We start from the raw sequence: 26,871 nt of genomic DNA, 5'->3' as shown, positions 1-26,871 counted from the left end.
GTTGTGGATTAACTTTGTTGTGATGGGAGGAGGGGACCAAAAAAACTATTATGGAAATTTTCAACCAGGTATAAAATTAGACTAATAAAATGATATCCATCCCTCATAATACCCATCACTAAAATTCAATAATTATCAACTTAAGTCCTGTATTATTTTATCCATACTCCCTATTCCTCCTTTCCATTCTCATACTAACGGGAATCCCAAATATTTTATATGTAAGTACTTCAGTATGTGCCTATTAGGATAAGACCTATTTAAGAACATAATCATAATATTATTAATTATACCTTTAAAAATGTGCTTAATATTGGCAAATATCCAGTTAGTATTTTGTGGTTTTCTTATAAAGTTAGTTAGGAATAGAAGCATAAGGGGAATATTCCGGGAGAAATGTTCTCTGAAATTTGGATGTAACAAATTGCAGCTGAATATGACAACTGTTTTATTATGGTAAATTTTTTATGTAAAAACGGTCACATAGAAGATACCTAATTGTTCTTAGGCACTTTTGGCCAATTCAGATCTAAAAGTATCAGCATAAATTAAAATGTACGTTTACTTATAACAGCCTTTACAAGGATTTGGTTTATTGCCTAAAAGGGTCATACATTTTGAGGACCAACTCTGGTTCTCAATTCTGGAAGTGAGAAGGCAGTATTTTATCAGGTCATTATTAATTGTTTTTCTCCTCTCACTGTGGTGGTTCTGTTTCCCTCTTCACAGGTCACCTTTCTGTGCAGCAATATCATTCATTTTGAAAGTTTACGAACAAGAACTGCAGAAGCCTTAAACCTGGATGCTGCATTATTTGAACTAATCAAACGGTGTCAGCAAATGTGTTCATTTGCATCACAGTTTAACAGCTCAGTGTCTGAGTTAGAGCTTCGTTTATTACAGAGAGTGGTGAGTCTTGTGTTGTGTGGTGGGAGTGGAGAGACTGTGATTAAAAATAAGGCCAATGTTATATGGTCAAAATCAGTTTAATATATTCACTCAGTTTACATTTATTGGGCATGCACTGTATGTAAGAGGTTGTTATGAGGGGCACAATAGTGACTAAATCTTGCTCTTAGCCTTCAAGGAACTTATTTATTTAATAATATAACAAATGAAACAGTGGAAAAGATTCTCAGTCACAATCAAAGTACTATGGAAGTTCAGAAGGGAGGAGAAAGACAGTGTGTAGCAATGAGTGTAGATGCACTGAAGATAGTGGAAGAGTTAGTGGAAGGTGAATGCTGGAAAGGTCAATGAAGTTGAGAAATGGCAAGTAGATAAGTATGGCGTTTATATTTTGTGGAAAGGCTGTAGGCTGTGTATTAGCTCTGGTTTCATTTCTAAGAGTTACTTAGAGTGAGTTTGGGAACCTAGATGCCAGTCATCTTTGTCATGCCAAATGTATTTCTTGAGTCTTAAACTTTAAGCATTATATCCTATATAACTGTGCAGAAAAGTTGAAAATCTTAATCTGTATTTCATGGATTATTGAAATTATTTAGTACTATTTTGTAGGTAATTAATTCATGACTCAGCAACTGAGGTTCTCTTTGTGTCAGCTTGAATTACTGCTATCTTTTAATAATGACGATGAAGAAAGGACTCATGTTACTTCAGCTGATGCTTAAAATCAAACAAATCTTTGTTCTGTTTAGGACACTGGTCTTGAACATCCTATTGGCAGCTCTGAATGGCTTTTGTCAGCACACAAACAGTTGACCCAGGATATGTCTTCTCAGAGGGCAATTCAGACAGAGAAAGAGCAACAGATTGAAACGGTCTGTGAAACAATTCAGAATCTGGTGGATAATATAAAGACTGTGCTGACTGGTCATAACCGACAGCTTGGAGATGTCAAACATCTCCTAAAAGCAATGGCCAAGGTAAGACTAATACTATTGACATATATTTACTCCCCCTCTTTTATAAAATTACAAGTAGTTTTATTTATGGAAAAATAGTGACATTTTGTAAAGAAAAACAATTTCTCATTACATTTTCTGATTTGCAACTGAGTTAATTTGTTTTCATCAATTATTTTTTTAAGCAGGTAGTAGTATTTTGAATTTCAGACACAAAGAAATTGAGGCTTAAAGAAATTGATTCACGGCTGGGCACAGTGGCTCACACCTGTAATCCTATCACTCTGGGAGGCTGAGGCGGGAGGATCGTTTGAGCTCAGGAGTTCGAGACCAGCCTGAGCAAGAACGAGACTCCATCTCTACTAAAAATAGAAAGAAATTAGCCGGACAACTAAAAATATATAGAAAAAATTAGCTGGGCATGGTGGCGCATGCCTGTAGTCCCAGCTTCTTGGGAGGCTGAGGCAGGAGGATCACTTAATCCCAGGAGTTTGAGGTTGCTGTGAGCTAGACTGACACCATGGCACTCTAGCCCAGGCAACAGAGTGAGACTCTGTCTCCAAAAAAAAAAGAAAGAAATTGATTCACTCAGTGTCATATAGCTTGTAATAGAACTGAGATTTGAATCTACTCTGAATGTTTAGATCTCCAACCTTTCTTCTCCCCACCTGTGCCTCCAAACCCATATAGTTTGCCTCCAAAATGAGTGAAAATACTGTCTTTTCCATCGTATCCAGATTACATAAGGAAACTGCACCTCTAGAGAAGGCTAATTACAGAACAGTAAATAATTTAATTTTAGGATTTATTTTTACTTGAGGTATTTTTGGTTTTGTTTTTTTGTTTTTTTCAAGACAGGGTCTTATTCTGTTGCCTAGGCTGGAGTTGCAGTGGCCTGATCATAACTCAACTGTACCTCAGTATAACCTCAAACTCCTGGGCTCAAGCAATCGTCCCACCTCAGCCTCCCAAGTAGCTGGGACTACAGGTGCATGCCACCATACCCAGCTAACTTTTGAATTTTTTGTAGAGATGGAGTCTCACTTATTGCCCAGTCTGGTCATGAACTCTTGGCCCGCCCTGGCCTCTTACAGTCCTGGGATTACAGGTGTGAGCCACCATACCCCGCCTACTTTGAGTTTTTATTTGGTGGTAGAAACAAAGTTCCTGTAGAAAAGAAGTTGAACTGTAATAAATAGATTAAACACACTGATATTTGAAACATATATTACCTCTTAATTAGCAGGTAACTGGAGTATAGTTGCTGAAACAAAAACCATTTTTCTTAATCATTAATATATTGATTCTAGGATGAAGAAGCTGCTGTGGCAGATGGTGAAGATGTTCCCTATGAGAACAGTGTTAGGCAGTTTTTGGGTGAATATAAATCATGGCAAGACAACATTCAGACAGTTCTGTTTACATTAGTACAGGCTATGGGTCAGGTTCGAAGTCAAGAACATGTTGAAATGCTCCAGGAAATCACTCCCACCTTGAAAGAACTGAAAACACAAAGTCAGAGGTAAGAAAGCCTTCTGGCCAAAATTTACAAAATATAAGCAAAACATCTGGTATAGTAAGTTTGTCTTTCTTGATTTAAAATTTTTCAGTTTTGTTCATACTTTTATAAGTTGTTATCTGGTAAAGCATTTCATAAATAAGCCATTTTGTTTTATATTTCAGTATCTATAATAATTTAGTGAGTTTTGCATCACCCTTAGTCACTGATGCAACAAATGAATGTTCAAGTCCAACGTCATCTGCTACTTACCAGCCATCCTTTGCTGCAGGTATGAGAAGAACCTGAGTCTTGATCTTTTAATAATCTACACATAGATGCCAAGATGTTTAATTATAAATAAGTGTTTAATATTAAACACTTAAACCCTGTCATACTAGAATCTCAAACTGAATAGATTTTAGCTTATTTTTAAAAAATATTTGTGTGAGAGAGTAAAAATGCCTTGTATTCAAATACTGTTTTAAAAATTTATGATTTTAAAATACATGTCTATTAGAGAAATTTAGAAAATTTGTAGTTCCACCCCAAATAGAGGTAAAAACCACAGTGTATTTGTTGAGTTACTTCTCTGTGTGCATGGATACATATACACAGACACATTGGGACCATTCTGTGGAAGCAATTTTTGTGGCCATTTCCCACTTAATATTTATTTTATTTTATTTTATTTTATGTTATTTTATGTTTATTTTATTTTATTTTATTTTATGTTATTTTTTTTGAGACAGAGTCTCACTCTGTTGCCTGGGCTAGAGTGGCGTGGTATCAGCCTAGCTCACAGCAACCTCAAACACCTGGACTCAAGCAATCCTCCTGCCTCAGCCTCCCGAGTCACTGGGACTACAGGCATGTGCCACCATGCCCGGCTAATTTTTCCTATGTAGTTTTAGTTGTTTGGCTAATTTCTTTGTATTTTCAGTAGAGATGGGGTCTCTTGCTCAGGCTGGTCTCGAATTCCTGAGCTCAAACAGTCCACCCGCCTTGGCCTCCCAGAGTGCTAGGATTATAGGTGTGAGCCACCGCGCCCGGCCTCCCACTTAATATTACATTAACAGTTTACCTGTCACTAAACAATCTTTTAAAAAGTGACTTAATGGCTAAATTTAACATGCAATTCTATTACTGTATCATATTAACCTTCCCTTGTTGGATAATTAAGACATTTTTTTTTTTTTTTTGATGCCACAAGCTAGTTAACATCATTGTACAAATTTGTCTCTGGATGTCCAGTTGTTTAGGCTATATTTTTAGGAGGACAATTGCTATGTCAAAGGATTTGTAATTGATTATTTAATATGGGGTATTTACCACCACCACTCATCCCCTATTGTCTGCTTACTCCACTCTGCTTTCTGTTTACATGTAAATTGAACCACCAACTCTCTCTATTAGCAGTTCGGAGTAACACTGGCCAGAAGACTCAGCCTGATGTTATGTCACAGAATGCTAGAAAGCTGATGCAGAAAAATCTTGCTACATCAGCAGATACTCCACCAAGCACCATTCCAGGAACTGGCAAGAGTGTTGCTTGTAGTCCTAAAAAGGCCGTCAGAGACCCTAAAACTGGAAAAGGTACTTAGTTAGAATAAAGATACCTTAAATTTGTACATAAAGTGGTAGTTTGACTTATATATGTTTTTATTGCTTCCTAGCTGTGCAAGAGAGAAACTCATATGCAGTGAGTGTGTGGAAGAGAGTGAAAGCCAAGTTAGAGGGCCGAGATGTTGATCCTAATAGGAGGATGTCAGTTGCTGAACAGGTGATGATTTCTGAAACTTGAGCTACACAGTTTGATGCTGCTGGAAAAGTATAGGTTTAACGATGCTTGTCACCCATTTCCTTCGTGGTTTATCAAGGAACAAGGAACCTGAACCTATTTTTAGGATTCAGAAGATTTTGAGTAACACAGCTCTGGAGTTGTCAAGTAGTCAGCATTTACCTCTAACCTTTACCTATTAATTAGTACTTTGCTTCCCCTCCCCCAGCTCTCTTTTAATCAGAATCCCAAATCCAAAATACTTCTGGTCCCAAGTATTTTGGATAAGGGATACGCAATCTGCATCTGTAAAGCATCCTTGGGTATCTGCGGGCATTTGTCTGCAAGTCATTATTCTGAAGGTTTTTCATTAGTTTTGTTAATACGGAATATGATGAAATTTACGAATTTCTCCTCCCTAGCTATTTATTGAAAAAGAAAATGTTAAACCTACAGAAAAGTTGTAGGAATGCTGATATACTTTTTACCTAGACTCACCAGTTGTTAACATTTTCGTTCCCCCTTCCTTTCCCTCGACGTTTTTGTGCGTCTGGACCAGTTGGTTTGCAGAATGTGCCTCAGTTTGTATTTGTCTGATATGGTCCTTACAATTCAATTCAGAGTTAGCATTTTTTGGCAGGAATACTACATCAGTGATGTTTCTTTCTCAGTATTTTACATCAGGGGACACATGTCAGTTTGTGCCATCTTTGATGATGTTCAGTTAGATCATTTGGTCAAGGATGGTATTCTCCTGATTTCGCCATTACAAATATACTTTTTTTCTCCTGTGGAGTAAAACTTTGAGACTGCGAATATCCTGTTTTCTAATGCTTTGGCATCCACAATTCAAATTTATTTTATTTTTTGAGACAGGGTCTCTCTTTGCTGACTGGGCTAGAGTATAGTGGTGTCATTATAGCTCACTGCAACCTCAAACCCCTGGGCTCCAGCAATCTTCCTGCCCTAGTCTGAATAGCTGGGACTATAGGTGGGAGCCAGCACACCTGGCTAATTTTTTTTTTTATAGAGACACGGTCTCCCTATTTGTCTAGGCTGGTCTTGAACTCCTGGCCTCAAGCAACCCTCCCGGCATAGCCTCCCAAAATGCTGGGATTACAGACGTAAGACACTGTGCCCGACCCGCAATTCAGTTTTAACATCAGCAGGGAATTTTGTTTTCCTTTTAAATACTATTACATTGTTGTGTAGGACCTGGACTTAAACTCTTCTTGGGCAAGAGTTTAAAAAAATTTTTTTTTTAGAAACAGTTTTGTCAAGTTTGCCAAAAAATGTGAAAGATGTTCTGAGTCAGGGATGTCTTCAGAAACTTTCTGGTAGATTAATGGATTATGTGCTTTCCATATCTTTCTAACTATCTTAGCTCTCTATCTTTTTAAAAGCTACTTGGCTATTGTGCTTTTTATGCTGATAGTTATTAAATTTTATATGAAAGTTAAGGGGCTCAGAAGAGTGGGGTAAGTGTGGAGTCCTTTGCACAAAACTTTTGGCATAGATTATAATTCAGCGGACATATATTAAACATTTACCATGTAATTGGAGCCTGATGGATGCTCTGGATGCAGAATTGATTACATGTTTCGCTGTAAAAGAAAATTTAGCTGAGTCAGAATCAGTGGACATTTGTTAAGCACCCACTGTGCTAGGCCCTTGTTAATACGCCACGTAAGCATTTATCTTGTGATGTCACATGTTTAGCTCTAAGAGCACACGTGGGAACAATAGGGCTCTTTCTTCATTCATCTAAGGAGCCATAAAGACTCAAAGGGGTTGTAACTTTCCCAAGACACCTCTCATAAGCCATGGGGTTATGGGAGAAGCCCAGCTTACTTAACCTCTCTTTCCACCGTAGCAACTACACACCCTTTGGGTAATTAATTTGGGTGATTAGAAACTCAGTCTTAATTAAACAATTAATATAACTCATATGACCCATGTCCTTAAAAGTTTTAAGTGGCTTCTTTAAATACTATCTTGCCTGTTTTTGCAGGTTGACTATGTCATTAAGGAAGCAACTAATCTAGATAACTTGGCTCAGCTGTATGAAGGTTGGACAGCCTGGGTATGAATGGCAAGACAGTAGATGAGTCTGGTTAAACGAGGTCAGACATCCACCAGAATCAACTCAGCCTCAGGCATCCAAAGCCACACCAAAGTCGGTGGTGATGCGACTGGGGGCTTACTCTGAGGAAACCTAGGAAATCTCGGTGCACTAGGAAGTGAATCCTGCAGGACAGCTGCACTCAGGGATACGCCCAACACCATGGCCTGCAACCCCAGGGTCAAGGGTGAAAGAAAGAAAGCTCACCGCCTGAACACGGAGATTGTCTTTCTGCCACAGAACAGCAGCACACGTGTCAGGAGGTTAGCTGCAGAAAGAAATCGGGATGCTGCGGAGCACAGAGTGATTTGGAACTCCATTCCACCTGACCCTGTGTGTACAATCCAGGAAAAAACAAATCCCGCTCAGAAACAGGGAAAACTGGGGCCGCGAAGAAATCACAGCCAAGGAAGATTTGATGCATTCAGATTCTCGTGTAACACTTGTTGCTTGGCAACAGTACTGGTTGGGTTGACCAGTAAGTACAAAAAGGCTATGCGATATGAATTTCAGAAATGGACTGAAAATGGAGAGCTATGTAACAGATACACTACATTGGAAGAACTTCTGAAATGAAGGGAAAAAAACCACCCCATTGTTCCCTCCTCCTCCCCACCACTTACCCATTCCCCTTTTACCTAATCTAGTAGATTAGCCATATTTCAAATTCACTTTTATTTCAATCCTTATATCTCATATGCTTCCGTCTCGATGCTGTTAACAACTTACATTTGGAGTGATAAAAAGAAATTTTTCCAAAACCACTGATAACATGGAAAATTCAAGGATTGTTTAAAGGTCTGGTGATCACATACAAAATGTAATTCTGGTTATTTAAGTCATTTCTGTGATTCTATCATGTACAGTTTCCAGAATTGTCACTGTGCATTCAAAAGTAATGAATCTAACAGATATTTGATTTAATGTACACTCCCCTTTGCTTATAGTGTGCATTTTTTGGGAGGTCATTCAAATTTTCCCTCTTCTGTGATTGCTGTAGTTTCTTTCATAGAAAGTAGCTAATCTAATGTAACCTTTTACCTTTTAAAGAACCAGGATAGAGTACCTATTAGAGTTTTACATTGTTGATGACAGATTAACAATAAAGTGATGTTCTGGTGGAGGTAGAGTGAAATGTTTTTTTAATTTAGTTTTCTCATTTGATACTTTTAATTTGCACTTTGTAAATTAAAAGTGCTTTAGTTTACCTGGCATTTTAGGACATGTACATGAAACATCAGCAATAGTGAGATCCACCAACATCTTTTATTAAGTTCAGTTATTAAAATAGTCTGTGAAGTGCTTTACTTTCTGCACAATTTTAATAGCTTGCTGTTTAGTAATACATTATAGTGAATTCATGATCAAGGTTTCCTTAAATTTAGCATTGCAATTTCAGTACTGACTGTGTAAGCTAAATTGTTGATCCAAAATAAAAATCCAGACTAGATAGGATTCTTAAAATCAAGTATCAGCTCAAAATAGAACACAGTTAAAATCTTAATTGTTTGAGTACATTTTCCCTGCATTTTAGAGATTAGGATAGTGGTCACTTTCTAGTTGCCAGTCTTTACAGACAGACTTGAAAGGTATTAAGGAACAATTCCACATAGCTCTGGGCCTTTTCTGTATTCTGATTGCCACATTATAATCTTTAAGTACCTGTGAGAGAATGCATTTCAGTATCAATGCTTTCTTAATACTTCAACAAGTATTGCAAGAAAGGTGGTATTTTTGAATACCCATGTGTCCAACAGCAAGTTAAGGAACCTAGCGCATCAAAGTTTATTTTCTCCATTCATTTTGAACCTTATTTTCACAATCAAAACAACCTAGCTGGAATAATAATGCCATATTGTATTTTGCACACTGCTTTATTTCTTAGAGGCTCTGGGAGCTATTACATTCATCACTGGATTACCTCTGCTCTCTCAAGGTTAAAGTCTTTTCACAGCATTCTTTATTGTTGTCACTGAGGGAAAACTTTTATCACAATGATAAAACCAGTTCACACTAGTTTGTCACAATTGATAGGATTCAGAAATTGCCTCCTCTTTGGTAAAGAAGGTAAATGAAATAGGCGAATTTTATTGCCTGTGTTTTCAGGCATCAGAGGTACCTGGCACCTTAATCTAAGCGTAAACAAAACAGCTTTATTTCAGAAACATGTGCCTCTGGTAAATTATCCATCACTTTTACTTGGTCCCTCAGAGGATAATGTGGCATATAGAATGGATGGTTGGTTGTGAGGCAGACGTGAGTAACCAATGGCTTTGAAAGCTTGCTCTTCACTGCACTCTGGACAAGATCCTGGTCTGTACTGTTTGGCTGTCTTTGGGAAGTCATCGTGTAAGCAGCCGCTTTGAACGTTTTTAAGAGCTCATCAGTTAGATTGAGAAGACTGGGCTATATTTTAGGGATTATCTTCTAAAATAATGTGATGATAAGAGGGCTGTAGTTAAGAAGTCATACATTTTTGATGACACGAAATACCTATGGAAAACCAGGGATCCTCTTCTATTTCTCTCTCACCCTCCCTCTCCTTCCCCCCCCTTCTAAGATTCAAGGGGTACAGAGTAACCTACAAACAATCTCTTCCATTCAAAGTACTCTTGGAAATTGAAGTTAATTTTAAGTGTTTTGTTTTCTTTAATTTGCTAGAATTGCCTAATTTTTAGTTGATTTCTCTGCAAAGCTGTGGAGGCTTAGTAGTTTATGGAGCTGATTCTAACTTTTACTGTTTCTTTGATGTGTCTTGAAGTTTCTCATTAATTTTGGTCATGAGTTCTTAACATAGTTTGCTAGGTGATTATTAATATTCTTTTGTGTCTGACACTTGTGGTGAGTTGTTCTTGAGATATGTGAGATTTCTGTGTGGGAACTGCTAATCAGGCTCTTGATCTGTGTCTGGAAATTATTTTTTTAGAGCCCAAAACCCCAGCTTTAGGGTGAGGGTTTGTAACACAAAGAAAAACTTCCATCACTTCTGCTCTTAACACTTGCCTCTCTTATCTAAACTTAGTAAGTAGTTTTCTTAATATTGTCCAATGTTTGGTGTTATCTGCATTGTCTTTTGTTTTGTTTTTAAATTGTGGTTGTTCTGATGTGTGAAACTTAAGGAAAGAGCCATTTAAAAAATGCCGAACAGGGCAATGCAAGTACAGCCAAATATTAGAGTTGATGTGCAATCTTAGGTCCTTTTTAATCTGGGGTATTATAGGCAGTACTTTAAATTGAAAAGTCTTCCTGGCCTATTTTCCTCCACATTTTTGTAATTACTTGGGGGGGCTTGTTTTGGCAGTACTAAAATCAAAGGAGCTGGTTCTTCTTTTCTCCCAATTCTTTTCATATTAAAGAAAGCACCTACAATTAGCCTGTTAGTCATATTCATATACATCAAATATCAGTGAATGCTTTACTGTTAGCACATTGAAGCATCTTTGTTTTACATAAAATTAGATGAGTGTGAAAACCAATGTTCCATTTTATATCTTGTTGAGCTTGTAAAATGCCACTAATTTAGGACTAGGACTTTTCCCCACTTAAATCAAGGAGGTAGAATTATTATTAAAGCAAGGGTTACTTAAAGGTGGTAGATTTTGTTTTCAATATTCGGGTAGTATTAGAAGGATTCCTCCTATGGGGAAAAAACTAGCAAGTATCCCAAATTTTTCCAGATGTTGGGGAGGGGGAAATTCATTGTATTATGAAACCCTAAGGGTTTGTTGTACTTTTCCTGCTTTTTAGGCCTGGATAACAATATCACCAACCTTAGTTGACAGAAGGGCAAACTGACTCTGACTGAGAAAAGCTTTATAGGGTCAAGGGTTGTAGAACATGAACCACTTAGGGTCCCTTACTTTCCATGGGAATTTGGCTGGGCTTACTAGGAAAAAGCTGTTTGTTGTGCTAATGTAAAAATGCCATACAATTAACTCAATTTTTAAAGATGGTAAATTTAAAAATTGCATGTTATTCTGAAAGGCAGACTTTTAGAATGTTTTTCTTTCAAAACAGGCTGATAAAATACAGTTTTCTTAACAGTTGAAGTTTCAGCTCCTCTTTAAAGTTATTGTGCCAGTTATTTTTCTGGTTTAAATTTCCCTTATATTTCCAGCTGTAATGTCAGTGGCAACGACATCATACTTCACTTACTTGTTAATTTACTTTTTACCCTTATTGTAAGAGCAAGTTGCGTTGAATTGAATCTTCCTTGTCCTAGTAACATTGTATAAATAATGGCTTCTCTGTACAAAAGGTTGTAATGCCTCCTGATGGATATAATTTTGTGATTGTATTTAAGATTAAAAGTTGAATAAATCACACCAGCTTCCTGAAAATGTTCATGATGCATCTTTTGGAAAACAAATACACGCCTACTTTGTGCATATTTGCATTAACATGGCAAAGATTGTATGAAGTACCTGTTTTTCAAAAAAATAAAGGTTCAGTCTCAAAATACGTAGCATTTAAGCTCTGAATTCATTGATCAAAAAAGATTCCAGAAAACTTAATTTTGGATCCTGGGTAGACTTTTTTTTTCTTTTTTTGAGACAGAGTCTCACTTTGTTGCCCGGGCTAGAGTGAGTGCTGTGGCGTCAGCCTAGCTCACAGCAACCTCAAACTCCTGGGCTTAAGCGAGCCTCCTGCCTCAGCCTCCCGGGTAGCTGGGACTACAGGCATGTGCCACCATGCCCGGCTAGTTTTTTCTATATATATTTTTAGTTGGCCAGATAATTTCTTTCTATTTTTAGTAGAGACGGGAGTCTCGCTCTCACTCAGGCTGGTCTCGAACTCCTGACCTTGAGCGATCCACCCGCCTCGGCCTCCCAGAGTGCTAGGATTACAGGCGTGAGCTACCGCGCCCAGCTGACTTTTTTTTCTTTAAAGCACTAATACCTCAGAAATTTTGTTAAAAAGTCTTAATTCTCAAAAAAGTAATTATTTTACTCTTAAAATTCTGTTGTATTTTTGAACAGCAGTGGAAATTGTACTTCAATGGGGAAGTTCTTAGTATTAACACTCAACTTATTAAGCTTAATTTTAGCAATATTTAAAAACAAAATTCCTGCAGACCATTATTGACAGATATGTGCATTCCCTGCGATGTGAAAGCTCTAATGGAAAATAGAAAACGTCCAGCTTGGTTTAGTATCTTGAAGATTTTGCATTTGTTGTTGCTAGATTAAGTTAGGAGGATTTATGTTAACTGCTTAGTCATGTGGCACATTTCAAAAGATCACATCCTGTCTTTGCAGGACAAAAAGAAAGCTACATTACTGGTAGGTGTTTTTAATAATTAGGCCAGTTGGAAATTTAGTGAAAGACCCTATAGCAGTGCTCCTAGGCTGTAAATTTAGAAATAAATCTGGAAACACATTCTTTACGTAACAAAAATACTCTGTGAAGAAACTGCTGCTTGAGTTAATTTTTCACCTACCTCAGTTTCAGAAGCTGGTGTTAAAAAGTCTTCCTTCTGTACATAGGGAAGTTAGGTGAAAACCAGAAGCATATTCTGTAGCAAAAGTTGATTTCCCAAGGTAGAAATGTCAGTTTTTAAAGCCTAGTAAAGAACTCCATGGCCTGTCTTTGGGAAGTGGATGTTACTGTGCCTCTAGCAAGAATTGTGCACCCAGTGTTCAATAGGTTCACTAATTATGTGGCTGCTGATTACTTGGATCCTTTTGTCCTTTTATTCGGAAGAGGTGGAGGAACGCCTGCTCCTCAAACCCCATAGTTTTAAAATCTCCCCATTCTCCCCAGTGGGGTCTCTATCAATTGGCTGCATCTTAGCTATATAACCTATTTTTTCCCCCTACATTCTTGAAAGTGGCACTTTAGTGAAGAGTCAGTCACCTTCCCTTGCAAAGACTTTGTTTTTTTTCTTAAGTGTTTGTACCTGGTCCAAATGCCTGCCCACTCCCCCAGCTCCATGGCAAATTTGACACACTTTCATGAAATTCACAGTGTTCCTGCTCTTGCCCAGTTTTTCTTCGGGGCAGTATGTGGTCTGTAGCTATGTTCTCTCACGTTTCTTTATGACTTCCCTGAACTTTTGAGAACGTGGTAGTTACTTACGAAGTGTTTTAAAGATAAATTTAAATTCATCTATACTACAGATGACTATAAAAGGATGAAAGATTGGAAGTTAAAGACTATGTATAATAAAAGGTTGCAAGTTAAAAACTAGTTAATTTTCCTGAAACATTAGATCAGGCCAACATTTGGCATGATTTTGTTTGTATTGAATAATGAAACTCAAAGCACATGTTAATGTCTTTTGAAATCCTGGATAGAAAAGGAAAAGTGCCTCAACATAGTTCCTAAGTTGCTTATGAATTCCACTGCTTATCGAGGTTTACATCGTATAACCTCTGATGTAAGAAAGGTCATGTCAACACCAATCCATAAGGGAGCTTATGGTTTAAGAAATAACTGAAGTGTGCACAAAGAATTTCCTTAAAGACCCCCACGTAAGTCACTTTTATAAGTCGGTGTATTTTTCACACGTTCACAAACTATGCCTGGTAAGGACCTACTCCTATTGGGCAGACGAGAAACAATGCAGTAAAATCTACATAAAGGGCTCTTTTCACTTGTCCTGTAAACCTCACGAGGTGGGTACGAATGACGAATCTGGGCCAAGCTGCTCAGAGGCCTGCCGGGGCGGCCGGGGCAGGGAGGGCGCGGGGCCGGGGCTGGTGGGCAGAGGGTCCCAGCCGGCCTCCCCAGCCTCGGCGAGGTTAAGCGTCACGTGCCCCTCGCCGCCCTCCGCCTGATAGTGCGTAGCATACTTCTTGGAGTACTCAGTTTCCCAGAGAGGCTTCTCAGCTGCTTTGAGATCCAGCCAGACAGGGTCTGAAAGCTCCCCCGGCGGCCGAGCCCAGGCAGGCTGCATCCGGACCCCGCCCCCTGCAGCAACAGTTGAACCGCTTCCGAAAGCCCTGGGCGGGGCGTCGCCCAGCCCCCGAGCGCTGATTGGTCATTCCGCGTCCCCGCCCCCTGGGCCTGCCGGGCCTCTCTCTCTTTTGACCTCGGTTTCAAGCCATGCGCTGAGCATCGGTTGGCCCGGCTTCCCTTTAGCTTGTGCTCGGTCTGCCCAATGAGGAGCGAGCTTCGCGGGGGCTGTCGGGAAAGGCAGTCGGCCTATATAAGCAGCCTGCGGGGCGTTCCCTCGCGCTGAGATAGCTGTGCGGTTCCCTGGAGGCGGGTTGAGCTGTGGGGTGGCTTAGCTCGCTGATACAGCGTCTCAGGGACGATGGCGGAGGGAGATAATCGTAGCACCAACTTGCTGGTGAGTCCTGGCGGCCTGTTCCTAGGGAACCGGGCGGGGGGCTCCCGGACTTCGGTGGGCGCCGCGGCGCACCCACTGCGGCCTCGTTCGTATCACCTGCGGCGGGCCTGGCCCTCCTCTCCCGTTTCCTGGCGCAAGCCTGCCCCGTCGGGCTTTTTGGGTAGTTCGTGGGTGGCGGTCACTAGTCGCGTCGACCCTTAGCCATCCCTTGGGGGTGATGTGCAACCGGGCAAGGAGGGCGCGTGATTAGTCACCGCGAATAGGGGTTGAGGAGGAAGTGGGAGAAGCGGGGGGCGGGGAGGGGAGGCTGTAACAAGCCTGGGGTGCGGCCAAGCGTGGAGGGTCAAAGGGCTGCTGGCGAGAATTTCCATGAGATTTGGCACGAGTTAAAACGACAGGGAGGCTGCGAGCTAACAGCGAACTGGGAGTGGGGTCCAGCTGGAAGGACAATGGAAGGTCCTGGCCTTTGTCTGGAATTTGGAAGTCTGAGGGGGGGGTCACAGGACGACTGGAAATAATTTCAGACTAACGAGCAAGGATCCGAAGGAACTGCAATGAGGTGGTGTCGTAGTTGGACAAATTTTATTCATTATAAATTTAAGTGCACCATCTAAGCAAAAACAGAGATATCCTTACATTTTCTCCATCACTCTTCCCCAGGGAAAGGCAGGCCACACACTAGCAATGAAAAGAGGAACCAAAGAATATAATTTTTGGCTTTTGAATTTCCAAGGGCCCGGATGCTGACAGATTTAAGTGACTTTGTAGGGCAGTTTGAATTGTGCCTGATTTTCACTTGCATTTGTTTTTAAAAATGCATGGCTTCTGTCCTTACACATACACCTTCCCTAGTTAGCCCTTCAACATGGTTCCTTTTAAGAGGATTGAGGCACAAAAATGTGGCCCAAGCCCTATTGAAATGACAGATCCTGGCTGAGAGAGCTCCTGATCCCAACTCAAGTACTCTTTCCAGCAGAGCAGTATAACTTTAAGGAGAGCAAGGCCTTTGGTCTTGTATTCAAATGTGTTAACCTCTGTGTGTCTCATTTTCCTCATCTGTAAAATGAAGATAGTAACAACACCTTCCTTTTAGGGTTGTTGGGAGGATTAATTGAAGTAGAAGCATGTAAAATGCTTAGCAGAGTTTCCAGCACATAGTAATTTCTTATTTAACTAGTATTAGGCTTGGGATATAAAGTCAGAACTAATGAGGTCACCTGATTGACTAGTGTGGCACAGATAACATCTTTGTTAACGTTAACCTGCCCTTCTTGCTTTTTTCTCTTTGTTCTTTAAAAAAAAAAAAAGATTAACCTGCCTTGTCCTGTCTTTTGCATATTTCCCAGTGATAACATTTATAGAGACACTTGGGTTTCTTATTCCAGGTTTTTCCTTTCCCAAAGTCAGCTTAAGGGCTTTTATCACATTAGCTCATTCTAGGGTCCAATTTTAGCTGACTGTCAGATTTGCAGAGAAATTTGAAGTCTAACCAAAATGTCCTCTAAAGTGGTAAGAAACACGGTATTGAGAAGATATATTGAGCTTAAAATGCCACATATAATTTGGTGAAAGTAGTTTTCCTTAATTGTGCAATGAATGCCAGCATCTACATGATTCCATTACACAAAGAGCTATTTTAGAAAGTGAATGCTGTTCAGGGAAAGGCTTTCCTAATGGATTTAGAAGTAAGGGTTTAAATCAATGAAATGACAAAAACAACAGATCAATGCTAACTGCCTGAAATGAATAAACTTAAAGTGATCTAATTTTATTAATATCTCTGGGTGCTGCCACATAATTCTATACATGATTTTTGAAAGTTAGTAAACTATTTTGAGCTAATTTTCTTTAATTGTAAACATAAGGATTATGTTACATCATGCATGTAAAGAATAGCCCAGAGCTTGGACTTGGAAGGTGGCCATTAAAGGATAGTTTTTCTCCTCCCAGTGGTTTCCCGTCTTTGGTGTTAAAATTGCAGTTTTTCAGAAACCACCTTGTTTAAGAGTGATTTGGTTAAGAGATGTTTTACATACTGCGTGCCTTAGAAGCATTTAACTCTCTGTGAACCACAAAAATGTTGAGAGTGGTAAAATGATCGCTTTAAATGTTGATTGTGTGTAGGCTGCAGAAACTGCGAGTCTGGAAGAGCAGCTGCAAGGATGGGGAGAAGTGATGCTGATGACGGATAAAGTCCTCCGATGGGAAAGAGCCTGGTTTCCACCTGCCATCATGGGTGTGGTTTCTTTGGTGTTTCTGTAAGTGAGCTGTTAGATTACTGTGGGTTGTGCTTGTTCTTTTATTTTTGTTCTACCTGAGATTGGCAGAGATTTTTTTGTTTGTTTTTGTTTTGTGCTTGTTATTTATTGATAAAGGCTCAGGGGATACATAGCCTCCATTCATGGAAGCACTTTCAGTCTTTTGTAATACATAATCCATAAAGAATGCATTTTCTTACAAGCTGTTCTCCTAGTTTCTAGAATTTGTAGTGCTTATGTAAACATGGTAATCTAGTACAGTTGAATAAATCAGAGACTCTCAAACTTTTTGGCCTTGAGACTGAACAAAAGCGAGACCCTGTCTCTATCAAAAAATAGAAAAATTAGCCAGGCATGGTAGCAAGTGTCCTGTAGTCCCAGCTACTCAGGAGGCTGAGGCAGGAGGATCGCTCGAACCCAGGAATTTGAGGTTGCAGTGAGCTATGATGATGCCACTGCACTGAGTGAGACCTTGTCTCAAAAAAAAGAAATACTGAGGATCTCAACAAGCTTTTGTCTATTAATATTTCTATTAACCATTGCAGCTGTGGTATCAGCATGTTATGAAGCCTCTGGAAAACCACTTGTGAGAAAATTAGAAAATGGCAAACATTTGAGAACCAGTGGACTAAGTGAATAAACATCTTTACCCAGAAAAAATGATGCTCTGTTTTTATAATCTTTATTAATTTTTTTTAACAGGATTATCTACTATCTAGATCCATCTGTGCTGTCCGGTGTTTCCTGTTTTGTTATGTTTTTGTGCTTGGCTGACTACCTTGTTCCTATTCTAGCGCCTAGAATTTTTGGCTCCAATAAGTGGTAAGTGGCATAATGATTTGGCAGTCTAAATTCTAAGTACTTACTGAACCTGGTGGCTGTGATTAATATGCTGCAATTAAGCGCAGATAATTGTAACCATCAGACAGACACCTAGGGGTTAGATTTATGGCTTTTATATGAAGAATTTCATAGCTGAGTCAGATACAAATCATGAATTTCTGGTATTTATATCTCCATAGTACTTTTATGGTCAGCCATTTATTTTGACTTTTTTTTCTTTCTAGACTTTTATTGAAGTGAGATTGTTTAAAGGTAATATTTTAATAAGGATTACAGAGCTCATAATGAGCTTTCTATAAGAAGTTGTACATTTATATTTTTACATTTCCATTGATACTTAAGATGGTATAATAATTTCACAAATTAGTTTTGAATATAAAATAGTAACTGGTAGGTTTTTATCCACATTCATTTAGCAACTATTTATTAGATGTCTACTATGTCAAGCACTGTTCTAGGTACTGTGAAGTATTTTGACTTTTAAAATGTTGTGTTTTTAGCCTGGGCAAGATAGTGAGACATCATCTCTACAAGAAATAACAATTAAAAAAAAAAATTAGCCCGGCATGGTGGTGTGTGCGTGTAGTCCCAGCTACTTGGGCAACTGAAGCGGTAGGATTACCTTGGGTGACAGAGCAAGCAAGACCCTGTTTCTTTAAAAAAAAAAAAAAAAAATCCGTGCCTGTAATCCTAGCACGGATGGGAGGCCGAGGCGGGAGGATTGTTTGAGCTCAGGAGTTCGAGACCAGCCTGAGCAAGAGCGAGACCCCGTCTCAAGAAAAATAGAAAGAAATTATATGGACAACTAAAAATATATATAGAAAACATTAGCCGGGCGTGGTGGCACATGCCTGTAGTCCCAGCTACTCGGGTGGCTGAGGCAGAAGGATCGCTTGAGCCCAGGAGTTTGAGGTTGCTGTGAGCTAGGCTGACGCCACGGCACTGTAGCTGGGGCAACAGAGTGAGACTCTGTCTTAAAAAAAAAAAAAAAAAAAAAAAAAAATCTTATGTTTAACCAAGTGCTTCAGAATAGGTTCAGCCTGTATATACATGTTCCTTATTGATTTTGTTCATACCATTCTTTGAATGGTGGTTGATGAGTTCCTAAGGTTTAGGGAAGTAGCCAAAGATCCTATTAAAAGTATTTTAACTTCTCTCTGACATGCTGAATTTCTCACCTTTGATCCAAATAATGAGCCAAAATAGTAATGAGCCAAATGTTGGAATAGGTTTTTTCCTCCCAGCTGCTCTTCCACTTTGGTTGTTTATTTTAATTTGATTAGTATTCTACTTGGGCCTTTAGTCTTTTGTTTCCCAGATGATAGCAAATTATAAAATAATTCCCTAAAAATAAGAATTTTTAACGTGTACCTTATGGATCTTTAAGAACAAATTCACATATTTGGGGGGAGTTTGCCCAAATTATGGAATAATTAACCACATTTTGTTCAGGGTGTTTCCCTCATAGCAACAGGGATTAATGTTAGGAACTGTCTTTTGAATTGTTTTTCACTCGCAGTAATAAAGTAATGCTGTTGTTTTTTGGGCAAGTTTGTGACCATGTAATGTAATAAATTTAACAAAGGAAATCAAACGCTGACCTTGACTTTGTTAGCCAGATGACATTCTAATCTGCAAATTCATAATTCCTAGAGGAAAGTTTTCAGAAAGAACTCCTGATAGTTTCATGATATATGACTCAGTTATCCATAGAGCAAATTTTATTTTTTGATCTCATGGGGAAGAAAGAACACTGTGTTGCATAGCCACAATCTAGCCTTGACCATGGACAACATATCAGGTCCAATTGTTTACAGGAAGTTCCAGGGCTCAGCAGAAATCCTCCTACTGTATCACTACAGTTTTACAGAGATGAGGACTATAAGCTAGAAGGCAACACATCCCTTGGCATAGAGCCTACTTCATAATAGTAACCATTATATTTGTGTGGCAAAGATAGCACAAAGGCAAATCTCTCTCTCTTTTTTTTTTCTTATCAGAACCAAGAAAAACATTCTAGATATAAAGGGTTTTCTTGGAGGGTCTATTTGCTGCTGCCTTCTTTGTTGATTATATTTTCTCTCACTGGGACTAAATTTATAAATAATTTGGATTTGAAATGTTTGTTGCTACCTTGGCATCAACTGTATGAAGCCTGGTTGGGAGTATTATGCTTTGAATGCTGGTAGTTACTTTACTGAAGACGGCTCTGTACAGCTGTTTGGTGGGACTCTGATGGGCAACAGTGCAGGGTTCGTTGAATCTGAAAAATAATATAGGAAATGACAAAATCAAATTTATACTGATTTCTGCATGGCCTATAGAAGTCATGAGTCTTTTGTTATTATCCTTAACCAAATATAACTTCAGAGCCATAGATTACCATTTCTTTAACATATTAAAAATACATATATGCACATACTTCTTTAAGCAAAAACTCAGTCCTATGCTATAAAAGGTACCTTAATGGTACAAGAATTTTTTTACCTGCATAAGATAGTAGTGAACCATTGTTTTTTATTTTGACTTTCTTTAGAAGATACCTCTTTAAATATAAAAAGATGGTATATTTCTGTCTATTATAGAGACTTGCTTATACAGCAAAATGAAAATTTCTTTTTCTAGGACCACTGAACAACAGCAAAGGTTCCATGAAATTTGCAGCAATCTAGTGAAAACCCGACGCAGAGCTGTGGGCTGGTGGAAACGCCTCTTCACACTAAAGGAAGAAAAACCTAAAATGGTACTTACTTTGCTTTGATTTATTTAAGAAAAGCAAAATTTTAAGATTGAGTTAATCTTAACTTCATTGTAATCTAATGATACCCTTTTTGTTTTAATAGTTATAGTCTGATACTTATTATTATCCATTGGTTTAACTCCTAAGTATGTTCATAAATATTTATCTGTATTTGACTGAATCATTGGAAGTTAAAAATTGCATTATGTTTTGTTCTAGTAGAGCAAAATTTTTCTGTTTCTTTTTTCTTCTTGAAATAGAAGTAAAAGATATATACTTAGCTGGGCATGGTGGCGCATGTCTGTAATCCTAGCACTTTGGGAGGCCGAGGCGACAGAATTGTTTGAGGCCCTGGCACCTGTAGTCCCAGCTACTTGGGAGTCTGAGGCAGGAGAATCTGTTGAGCCCAGGAGTTCTAGGCTGCAGTGAGCTCTGATATGATCATACCACTGCAGTCTAGTCTGGACAACAGAGTGAGACCCTGTCTCCAAAAAAAAAAAAAAAAGACAGAAAGCATCTGTTCTCCTGTCTCTTTCAGTTTCACTTGAGGTTACTATGTGAAATTATTACTTGAAAAAGTAGTTTAATTTATATATAGAATCATAGTTATTCTAGGAGGAAATGTATCCAAATTCTATAAAGCATATCTAATGGAATTTTCTATATATTTTATAGAATATATAGGTTTTTAAGTCTAAGTATCTTTAAAGAAAAGTGGTAATAAAAGCTAAATTAATCTCCAGCCTTTGAAACAAACTCATTTTTGGTTGACAAAAATTAAATATGTATATTTATGGTGTCCAACATGATGTTTTGATATATGTACATTGTAAAGTGGTGAAACAAACTCATAAAGTCATGCTGCTTAGTCTGTTTCTAGGAGTTGATCAGTTCTTATTATTTTCATTGTTAGTACTTCATGACCATGATCATTTCTCTTGCTGCGGTTGCTTGGGTGGGACAACAAGTCCACAACCTGCTTCTCACCTACCTGATAGGTAAGTCTTTGAGGAAAAACTACAGGCACATCCTGGCCAGTGAAGTCTAAAACTGTAACTTAGTCAATAAGCAAATATGTGAGTATTTACCAAGTTTAAGGCACTGATGAAAGAACTGTGGGAATATAGAAAGATAACTAAGATCCAGGTCCTTGTTTTCAGGGAGTTTGTCTTACAGGAAGTGAAGACAAAGAACATAACAACTAAGGTAGAAAGTAATGTACAAGAGGTAAAAAGCAGTGTTTATTATCTGAGGTCGAAGAGGGTGTGATAGTAGAAGTCTCTGGGGATAAATACCAGTAGAAGTAGTGGATTTCATGTTTCTTTCTCCTGTTAAGAGTGTCTAATAGTCTGAGAATCTACCTTCTTTAAAATGTAATAACCTTTAAGAAGTTAACTGCTGCCTCCTTTATTTTGTTTGTTTATTTTAAGTGACTTTCTTACTGCTGCTTCCTGGACTTAACCAACATGGAATCATTTCGAAGTACATTGGAATGGCCAAAAGGGAAATCAACAAGCTTCTCAAACAAAAAGAAAAGAAAAATGAATAATTCATCTGCTTTATTCAATGTGATTAATGGAGTGTACATTGTCCCTGGGAACAGTTTTTACTATAGTGTGTGGATACTAAAATGTTACAGACGTAGCTCTTTGCTCTCCCTCACTCTGCCCATAGTTAATAGAAATTCAGACTTGCCAAGTATGGCTTTGTGCATAGTGTCTTCATGTCAAGTGTAGTTGGATACGTTCTCATCAGTTGCCCTTATATGGACAACTCGTTAGTGAGTATGACTTACTTTGATTTTTCTCACCCAGCGTTAATTGAATTCTTACTTTTAGACAACTTCCTTTAAAATTATTAATATAGTGGTGGACTTTACCCTTTAGTACAGGTAAAGTGACTTTGGATAATTGTTGGCGTTGATCTTTGCTTTAGCTAGATACAAGGTAGTGGTCTGTGGCTACAGGAAGCTGGTTCTACTGTCTGCTTTCACAGTCTGCTTAAAAAACTCTGATTTCAGGAATATAGAGACCAAATTTACCACTTCTGATGAAGAGACCAATTAAGAATCACTCCTCATTCTGTTTCTTTGCCTGGGGAAGAATCCCCATGGAATAAAATGAAACTAATTCCATGCCCTAGTGTGTGTAGGTTTCTCTCTTGTGCAAAACTTAGCAATTTGTAGGAAACATTGGTCCTTTCTCCCAAATGAGGAAAATCTGACAGGCTTAGAGCTCTTGTCCCCTTGCACTAAGACTTCGAGTTAGTAAATATGCAAAGGCTTTTTAATAGCAGACTTCCCAAAGATTACATTTAGGATTTTTAGCATACTTTTAATTTCACATTTTCAGCTGAATTTAGCTGTAATATACAGTAGGTTAAGACTTAATCTGTGACCTTTACTCCAAGACCAGCCAATAAAGGCCAAAAGTCGTCTATGTTTAGTCAAGATTCATTTCAGTAGAAAGTAGTTTTATCTGACTAATTTTTGAGACCAGAATAAGCCTTTAAAGGTAATCCTCAAAATTCTCATTTTATGGTAATTACCTAGCTGTTTCAGTCCCCATAGGTTTGGCATAGAAGATAGTGATTACCCTGGTGTCTGACTTTTCTTCTAGATATTTCTCTGAAAAAATCCAAGGGCTGTTGGTGAGAGCAGACTTGAGGTGGTGGTAGTTGGCCTCTGGTCTACTTAGATTTTGTAACTCCTTGGAAAGCCTCTTAGAAATCATTCTTTCCTTCTCAGTAGCTAACAATTTAGAGTAGCTGAAATCTGTGGGAATGAACCTCTGAGGGCCAAAAATGTGACATATTTGGGAACAATTCTTAAACTGATTAGCTGTAATATAGTTTTGTGAATTTATTGCACTGATGCTGTAAAACCTGTACCTTGTGGTATATCTGTCCCTACTAAGTGTTATTTTCTCCCCCTTTAATATTGCTGTAAACAGTGGTACCAATTGTAGCATATGTTTGATTTTTTTTAATGTTTCATGTGAAAACTACCTTAATTTTACATTTTTTCCTCATTGTAAATAAGCCCATCTTGCTACCCAGATTTTTTTTGTGTATACATGTTCTACTGAATTCTACTACTTTTGCAGTTTTAATCCTGTATTATTTCTTCTACTTTGTTTTGTGTAAATGGGGAAAATAAAAAAAGCTGGAATTTTTGTGTCCCACTTTCTTTATAACTTAGCCAATGTAATGTTTACATGATTGGATTTATGGATCTGATTAATGAACCACCATGTGTGACATTACATGCCTATGAGAGACTCTTCTAAGAACAAAATGAAATGAAAGGCTTCAATTCATTCATTCAGCAAATATCCAGGCACCATGCTGCATGGAAGAGGAAACACACTGAATGAGAGGGCCAAGCTGGAAGAATGGGTAGGGAACAGAGCAAGCTGAACAGGGTGCCCTGTGTGGGCACCTCTATTCCATGGTCTTGCCCAGTGTTTGGTACATCATGGGTGCTTGGCAAATAATTGTTGGGTGACTTTTCCCTGCACTTTAAACACTTTAAAATTAGAATTCAAAAATGAATTAAAAAAAATTTTTTTTTAGAGATGAGGTCTCACTATATTGCCCAGGCTGCCCTAGAACTCCCAGGCTCAGGTGATGTTCACAAGTAGCTGGGATTGCAGGCACACTGCCATGCCTGGCTCTCACATTGGATTTTTTACCTTTGAGTCTCACTATGCTTGTTAGTAGGTCTTGGGAACAGATGCAATATCATGAAATCCTGAGCCCCTCTATTCCAAAGAGCACGGATCCTTCTTTGGAGCCTCCTGGGGGTTTGGTGATGTCCAGATGGAAATCTCAACCCAAGTTCTCACGGTTGCCAGGTGTTTGAAGTGCTGGTTTTCCACCATGCAGCTGCAGTTACTTCTCAGGTCAGTCTCACTTGGCTGGCTGCCTTCCTAGGCCAGCTTGGCTCCTTAAAAGCTGGACTCCTGCAGGTCTACCCCTGTGCCAGCTCCGGCCACAGCAGAACTCCTTTTCCAACACCTTACCTTTATGCCACCTCCAGCGGAGGTCCTATCCTCCCAGAGTTCACAGAGGAGGAGACCATTTGAAACGAGTTGTGCCAAGAACAGTGAAAGGATTTGGGAGTTTCTAAGAGGTAATGAAATACCAGCAGTATATCTTTCATATGTGACCATTTATTTTAACTCAGATCATGATGGATCCTGTTTGAAGACATGAGCAGGTTCCAGTTTGCCTACAGCATAAATCACAAACTCGAGGCAATTTATACCTGGCCATCTGCTCCATGCCCGCTCCTCTCTATTTCCCTATCCCAATCCAGCCTTCCTGAAGTCTTTATTCATCTCTACAGGATTCCACGCCCTCCTATTAATGGCTCTTGGCTGATGTTAAGAGTGGGACTGTTAAAAGCCTACAAAATTTACTGCCCTGCACACCCTTTCTAATATTTTGGTATCAGGCAGACCTAGATCTAAGTTCCCACCAAGTCATTTAACTAGTATCTTAGACAAGTTAAGTGCCCACTTTTTTTAGCATTGACCTGAAAGCAACATTTTAACATTGAGTCAATTTTCTTTAGCGTGAAATGGGGTTAATAGTAGTACAGCTCTCATAGTGTTTGTTGTGAGGATTCAATGAGTTAATCTGCAGGAAGCGCCCTCGCAGTCATGAATTGGTAGGTAGTACCCTTGATGAGGACACTTCCTCTGTTAATGCTTTCGTAGCTTCCCAGGCCACCTCTGCATTCCCACAGCACTTTATATTGCCATCCTATGTGGCACATACCCTGTATTATGTAGTTTAGTGGTTTGTCTCCTCTACTGGGATCTGAGTCTCTTAAGGGCAGGAACTGATATTGTCCCCTCAGCACCCAGAGCAACACATGCAACATAGTAGGCACTCACTAGATGTTTGTTGAATGAATGAATGCAGTGTATCAAGAGATGGTGGGAGTACTATTTTTCTATTTATGGTAAAGCTCTTGAAGGACAATGGTGTTGTTCACTTGACTCCCCACTGTTGCTAAGGGCCTCTGTTAAGGTACACTCCACATTTTTAGTAAGCAGAACATGTTGCAAGTGTACAGGGAGTCAGTTCTTCAAGAGAATTTTCATTAAAAAAGCAAATGCTATATCCCTGAGATGTCCCAAGTGGAAGCTTTGCTTTCTTCAAGGTTCCTCTATGATTTGAGAACTGGTGGGGTGGGAGGAAGGTGGGCTGAGAACATACGAAGAACTGCTATTGATTGAGCGCTCTGTCAGGTTTTGTGTTCGTTTCTTTTCGATGGAATCTCTATTTCTACTGAGCAACTTTAAGAGGTTGGATGCTACCGTATCATCCCCATTTTACAGATGGGAAAACCGATTTGCACATTCTTTTATTCATCAAATGCGTAATGAAGGCTTACTAAGTGCCAGAATACTTCTTGAGAAGCTGTGGGTACAGCAGTGAACAAAACCGAGCAAACCCCCTGCTTACTTGGAACTTGGTCCAGGGCTGGAGACAGACAATAAACACGCTTCCAGTGTATTTCAGGTGGTAAGTGCTGCGGAGAAAAACCAAACAGGGCTGGGAGGGAGGGGAGGAGGTTGTCTTTGTGGGTGGGTGTGGCTTGATAGAGGCTATTGCAAGTATTTCAGAAGTTGGGTAACTAGCCTGAGGACACTCTGCTCCACAGAGGGCAGAGCCAGAATCCGCCCCTTTCCAGGTGATCAGACCCTGGGCCCCAAGACGAACCCACAACTCCACGCTCTTTGCGTGGCCAACGTACGGTGAGGACCGACCGTGTGCCAGACCGTTTGTGCGCCCTTATTTCATCTGACCCTCGCAATAACCTTTACGAGGCAGATATTATTATTATTTTTACACCCCAGCTTGCTTCCGGGGAAGGTTCAGAGAGCGTAAGAGACTAACCTAAATTGGTTCCGGCCCGGGTGCGGAAGAGCAGATCAAAGCCGCTGGCTCCGAATCCTGAGCGATTGTTTCCAAACATTGCTTCCAAACCGTGGATCTCAGAACTTAAAACAACAACAATAACAACAACAAAATACTTCTGGAGCCTCAGTAAACAATTTCTACGGTTTAAGGAGAGGCAAAATGGGACCAAAGCTTAAAACAAATATTTTCGACCGCTTCAAAAAAGTAATGCAGGCGTCTCTAAAGCCAAAAATGAGTACGGAGGAAAGTTTTCCATCCCAGTTCCTAGCGCCCGCCCCAGAGGCAATGACCGACTTCTTGCGGGTCTTTCCAAAGATACCATAAGTGCACACGCATCAGGATGTATTCTAAATGGTGAACTGTTATTGCAATAAAAATTAGCCAACATCTAGGCCCTGTTGTCGGTGTTTTGTTTCTACAGATTAAGCGGTAAAATGCAGTCGAACCTCTAACCCCTCCCCTAGGCCGCACCTGGGGAGGTCGAGTCCATCGACTCTCAACTGCCAACTCCTGAGGAGGCTCCGCCTTTTTCCCCGC

The 26,871-nt window shown here is 39.3% G+C and overlaps 2 protein-coding genes and 1 long non-coding RNA gene across 3 annotated transcripts in view; 2 read left to right on the top strand and 1 right to left on the bottom strand.

The window, feature by feature from the left end:
- Positions 1-11,724, top strand: part of LOC123632427 (serine/threonine-protein kinase SMG1) — a 115,599-nt gene extending 103,875 nt beyond the window's left edge. Inside the window, exons 57-63 of the mRNA XM_045542685.1 lie at positions 730-909; positions 1,659-1,886; positions 3,176-3,387; positions 3,549-3,655; positions 4,780-4,959; positions 5,040-5,146; positions 7,155-11,724. Of these exons, the coding sequence (XP_045398641.1) occupies positions 730-909; positions 1,659-1,886; positions 3,176-3,387; positions 3,549-3,655; positions 4,780-4,959; positions 5,040-5,146; positions 7,155-7,232 (1,092 nt within the window). The 3' untranslated portion in view covers positions 7,233-11,724. The remainder of the gene's footprint in view (positions 1-729; positions 910-1,658; positions 1,887-3,175; positions 3,388-3,548; positions 3,656-4,779; positions 4,960-5,039; positions 5,147-7,154) is intronic.
- A 2,593-nt stretch (positions 11,725-14,317) lies between these two features.
- ARL6IP1 (ADP ribosylation factor like GTPase 6 interacting protein 1) lies at positions 14,318-23,573 on the top strand. The gene is made up of 6 exons (XM_045542683.1): positions 14,318-14,559; positions 16,684-16,817; positions 17,520-17,639; positions 20,286-20,403; positions 21,314-21,398; positions 21,831-23,573. The coding sequence occupies exons 1-6, from the start codon at positions 14,524-14,526 to the stop codon at positions 21,947-21,949; spliced, it is 612 nt and encodes a 203-aa protein (XP_045398639.1). The 5' UTR covers positions 14,318-14,523; the 3' UTR covers positions 21,950-23,573.
- On the bottom strand, positions 19,395-26,859 carry LOC123632428. Its single transcript, XR_006733368.1, has 4 exons — positions 26,806-26,859; positions 26,311-26,414; positions 25,876-25,942; positions 19,395-19,923 (listed from the first exon to the last, which is right to left on the bottom strand). It is a non-coding gene; the product is annotated as an uncharacterized LOC123632428 (long non-coding RNA).
- Between the last annotated feature and the right edge of the window lie 12 nt (positions 26,860-26,871).

Source organism: Lemur catta, chromosome 2 (genome assembly GCF_020740605.2).
Source record: "Lemur catta isolate mLemCat1 chromosome 2, mLemCat1.pri, whole genome shotgun sequence".
Taxonomy (NCBI): Eukaryota; Metazoa; Chordata; class Mammalia; order Primates; family Lemuridae; genus Lemur; species Lemur catta.
The sequence above is the reverse complement of the archived record's forward strand: the minus strand, read 5'-3'. Positions and strand labels throughout refer to the sequence as shown.

Bases quoted from the DNA above. Each gene is read 5' to 3' on its own strand.
- ARL6IP1 (XM_045542683.1), top strand. From the start codon at position 14,524: ATGGCGGAGGGAGATAATCGTAGCACCAACTTGCTG. The intron at 16,818-17,519 runs GTAAGTGAGCTG...TTTTTTTAACAG, and splicing joins GTGGTTTCTTTGGTGTTTCT to GATTATCTACTATCTAGATC. The intron at 17,640-20,285 runs GTAAGTGGCATA...TTCTTTTTCTAG, and splicing joins ATTTTTGGCTCCAATAAGTG to GACCACTGAACAACAGCAAA.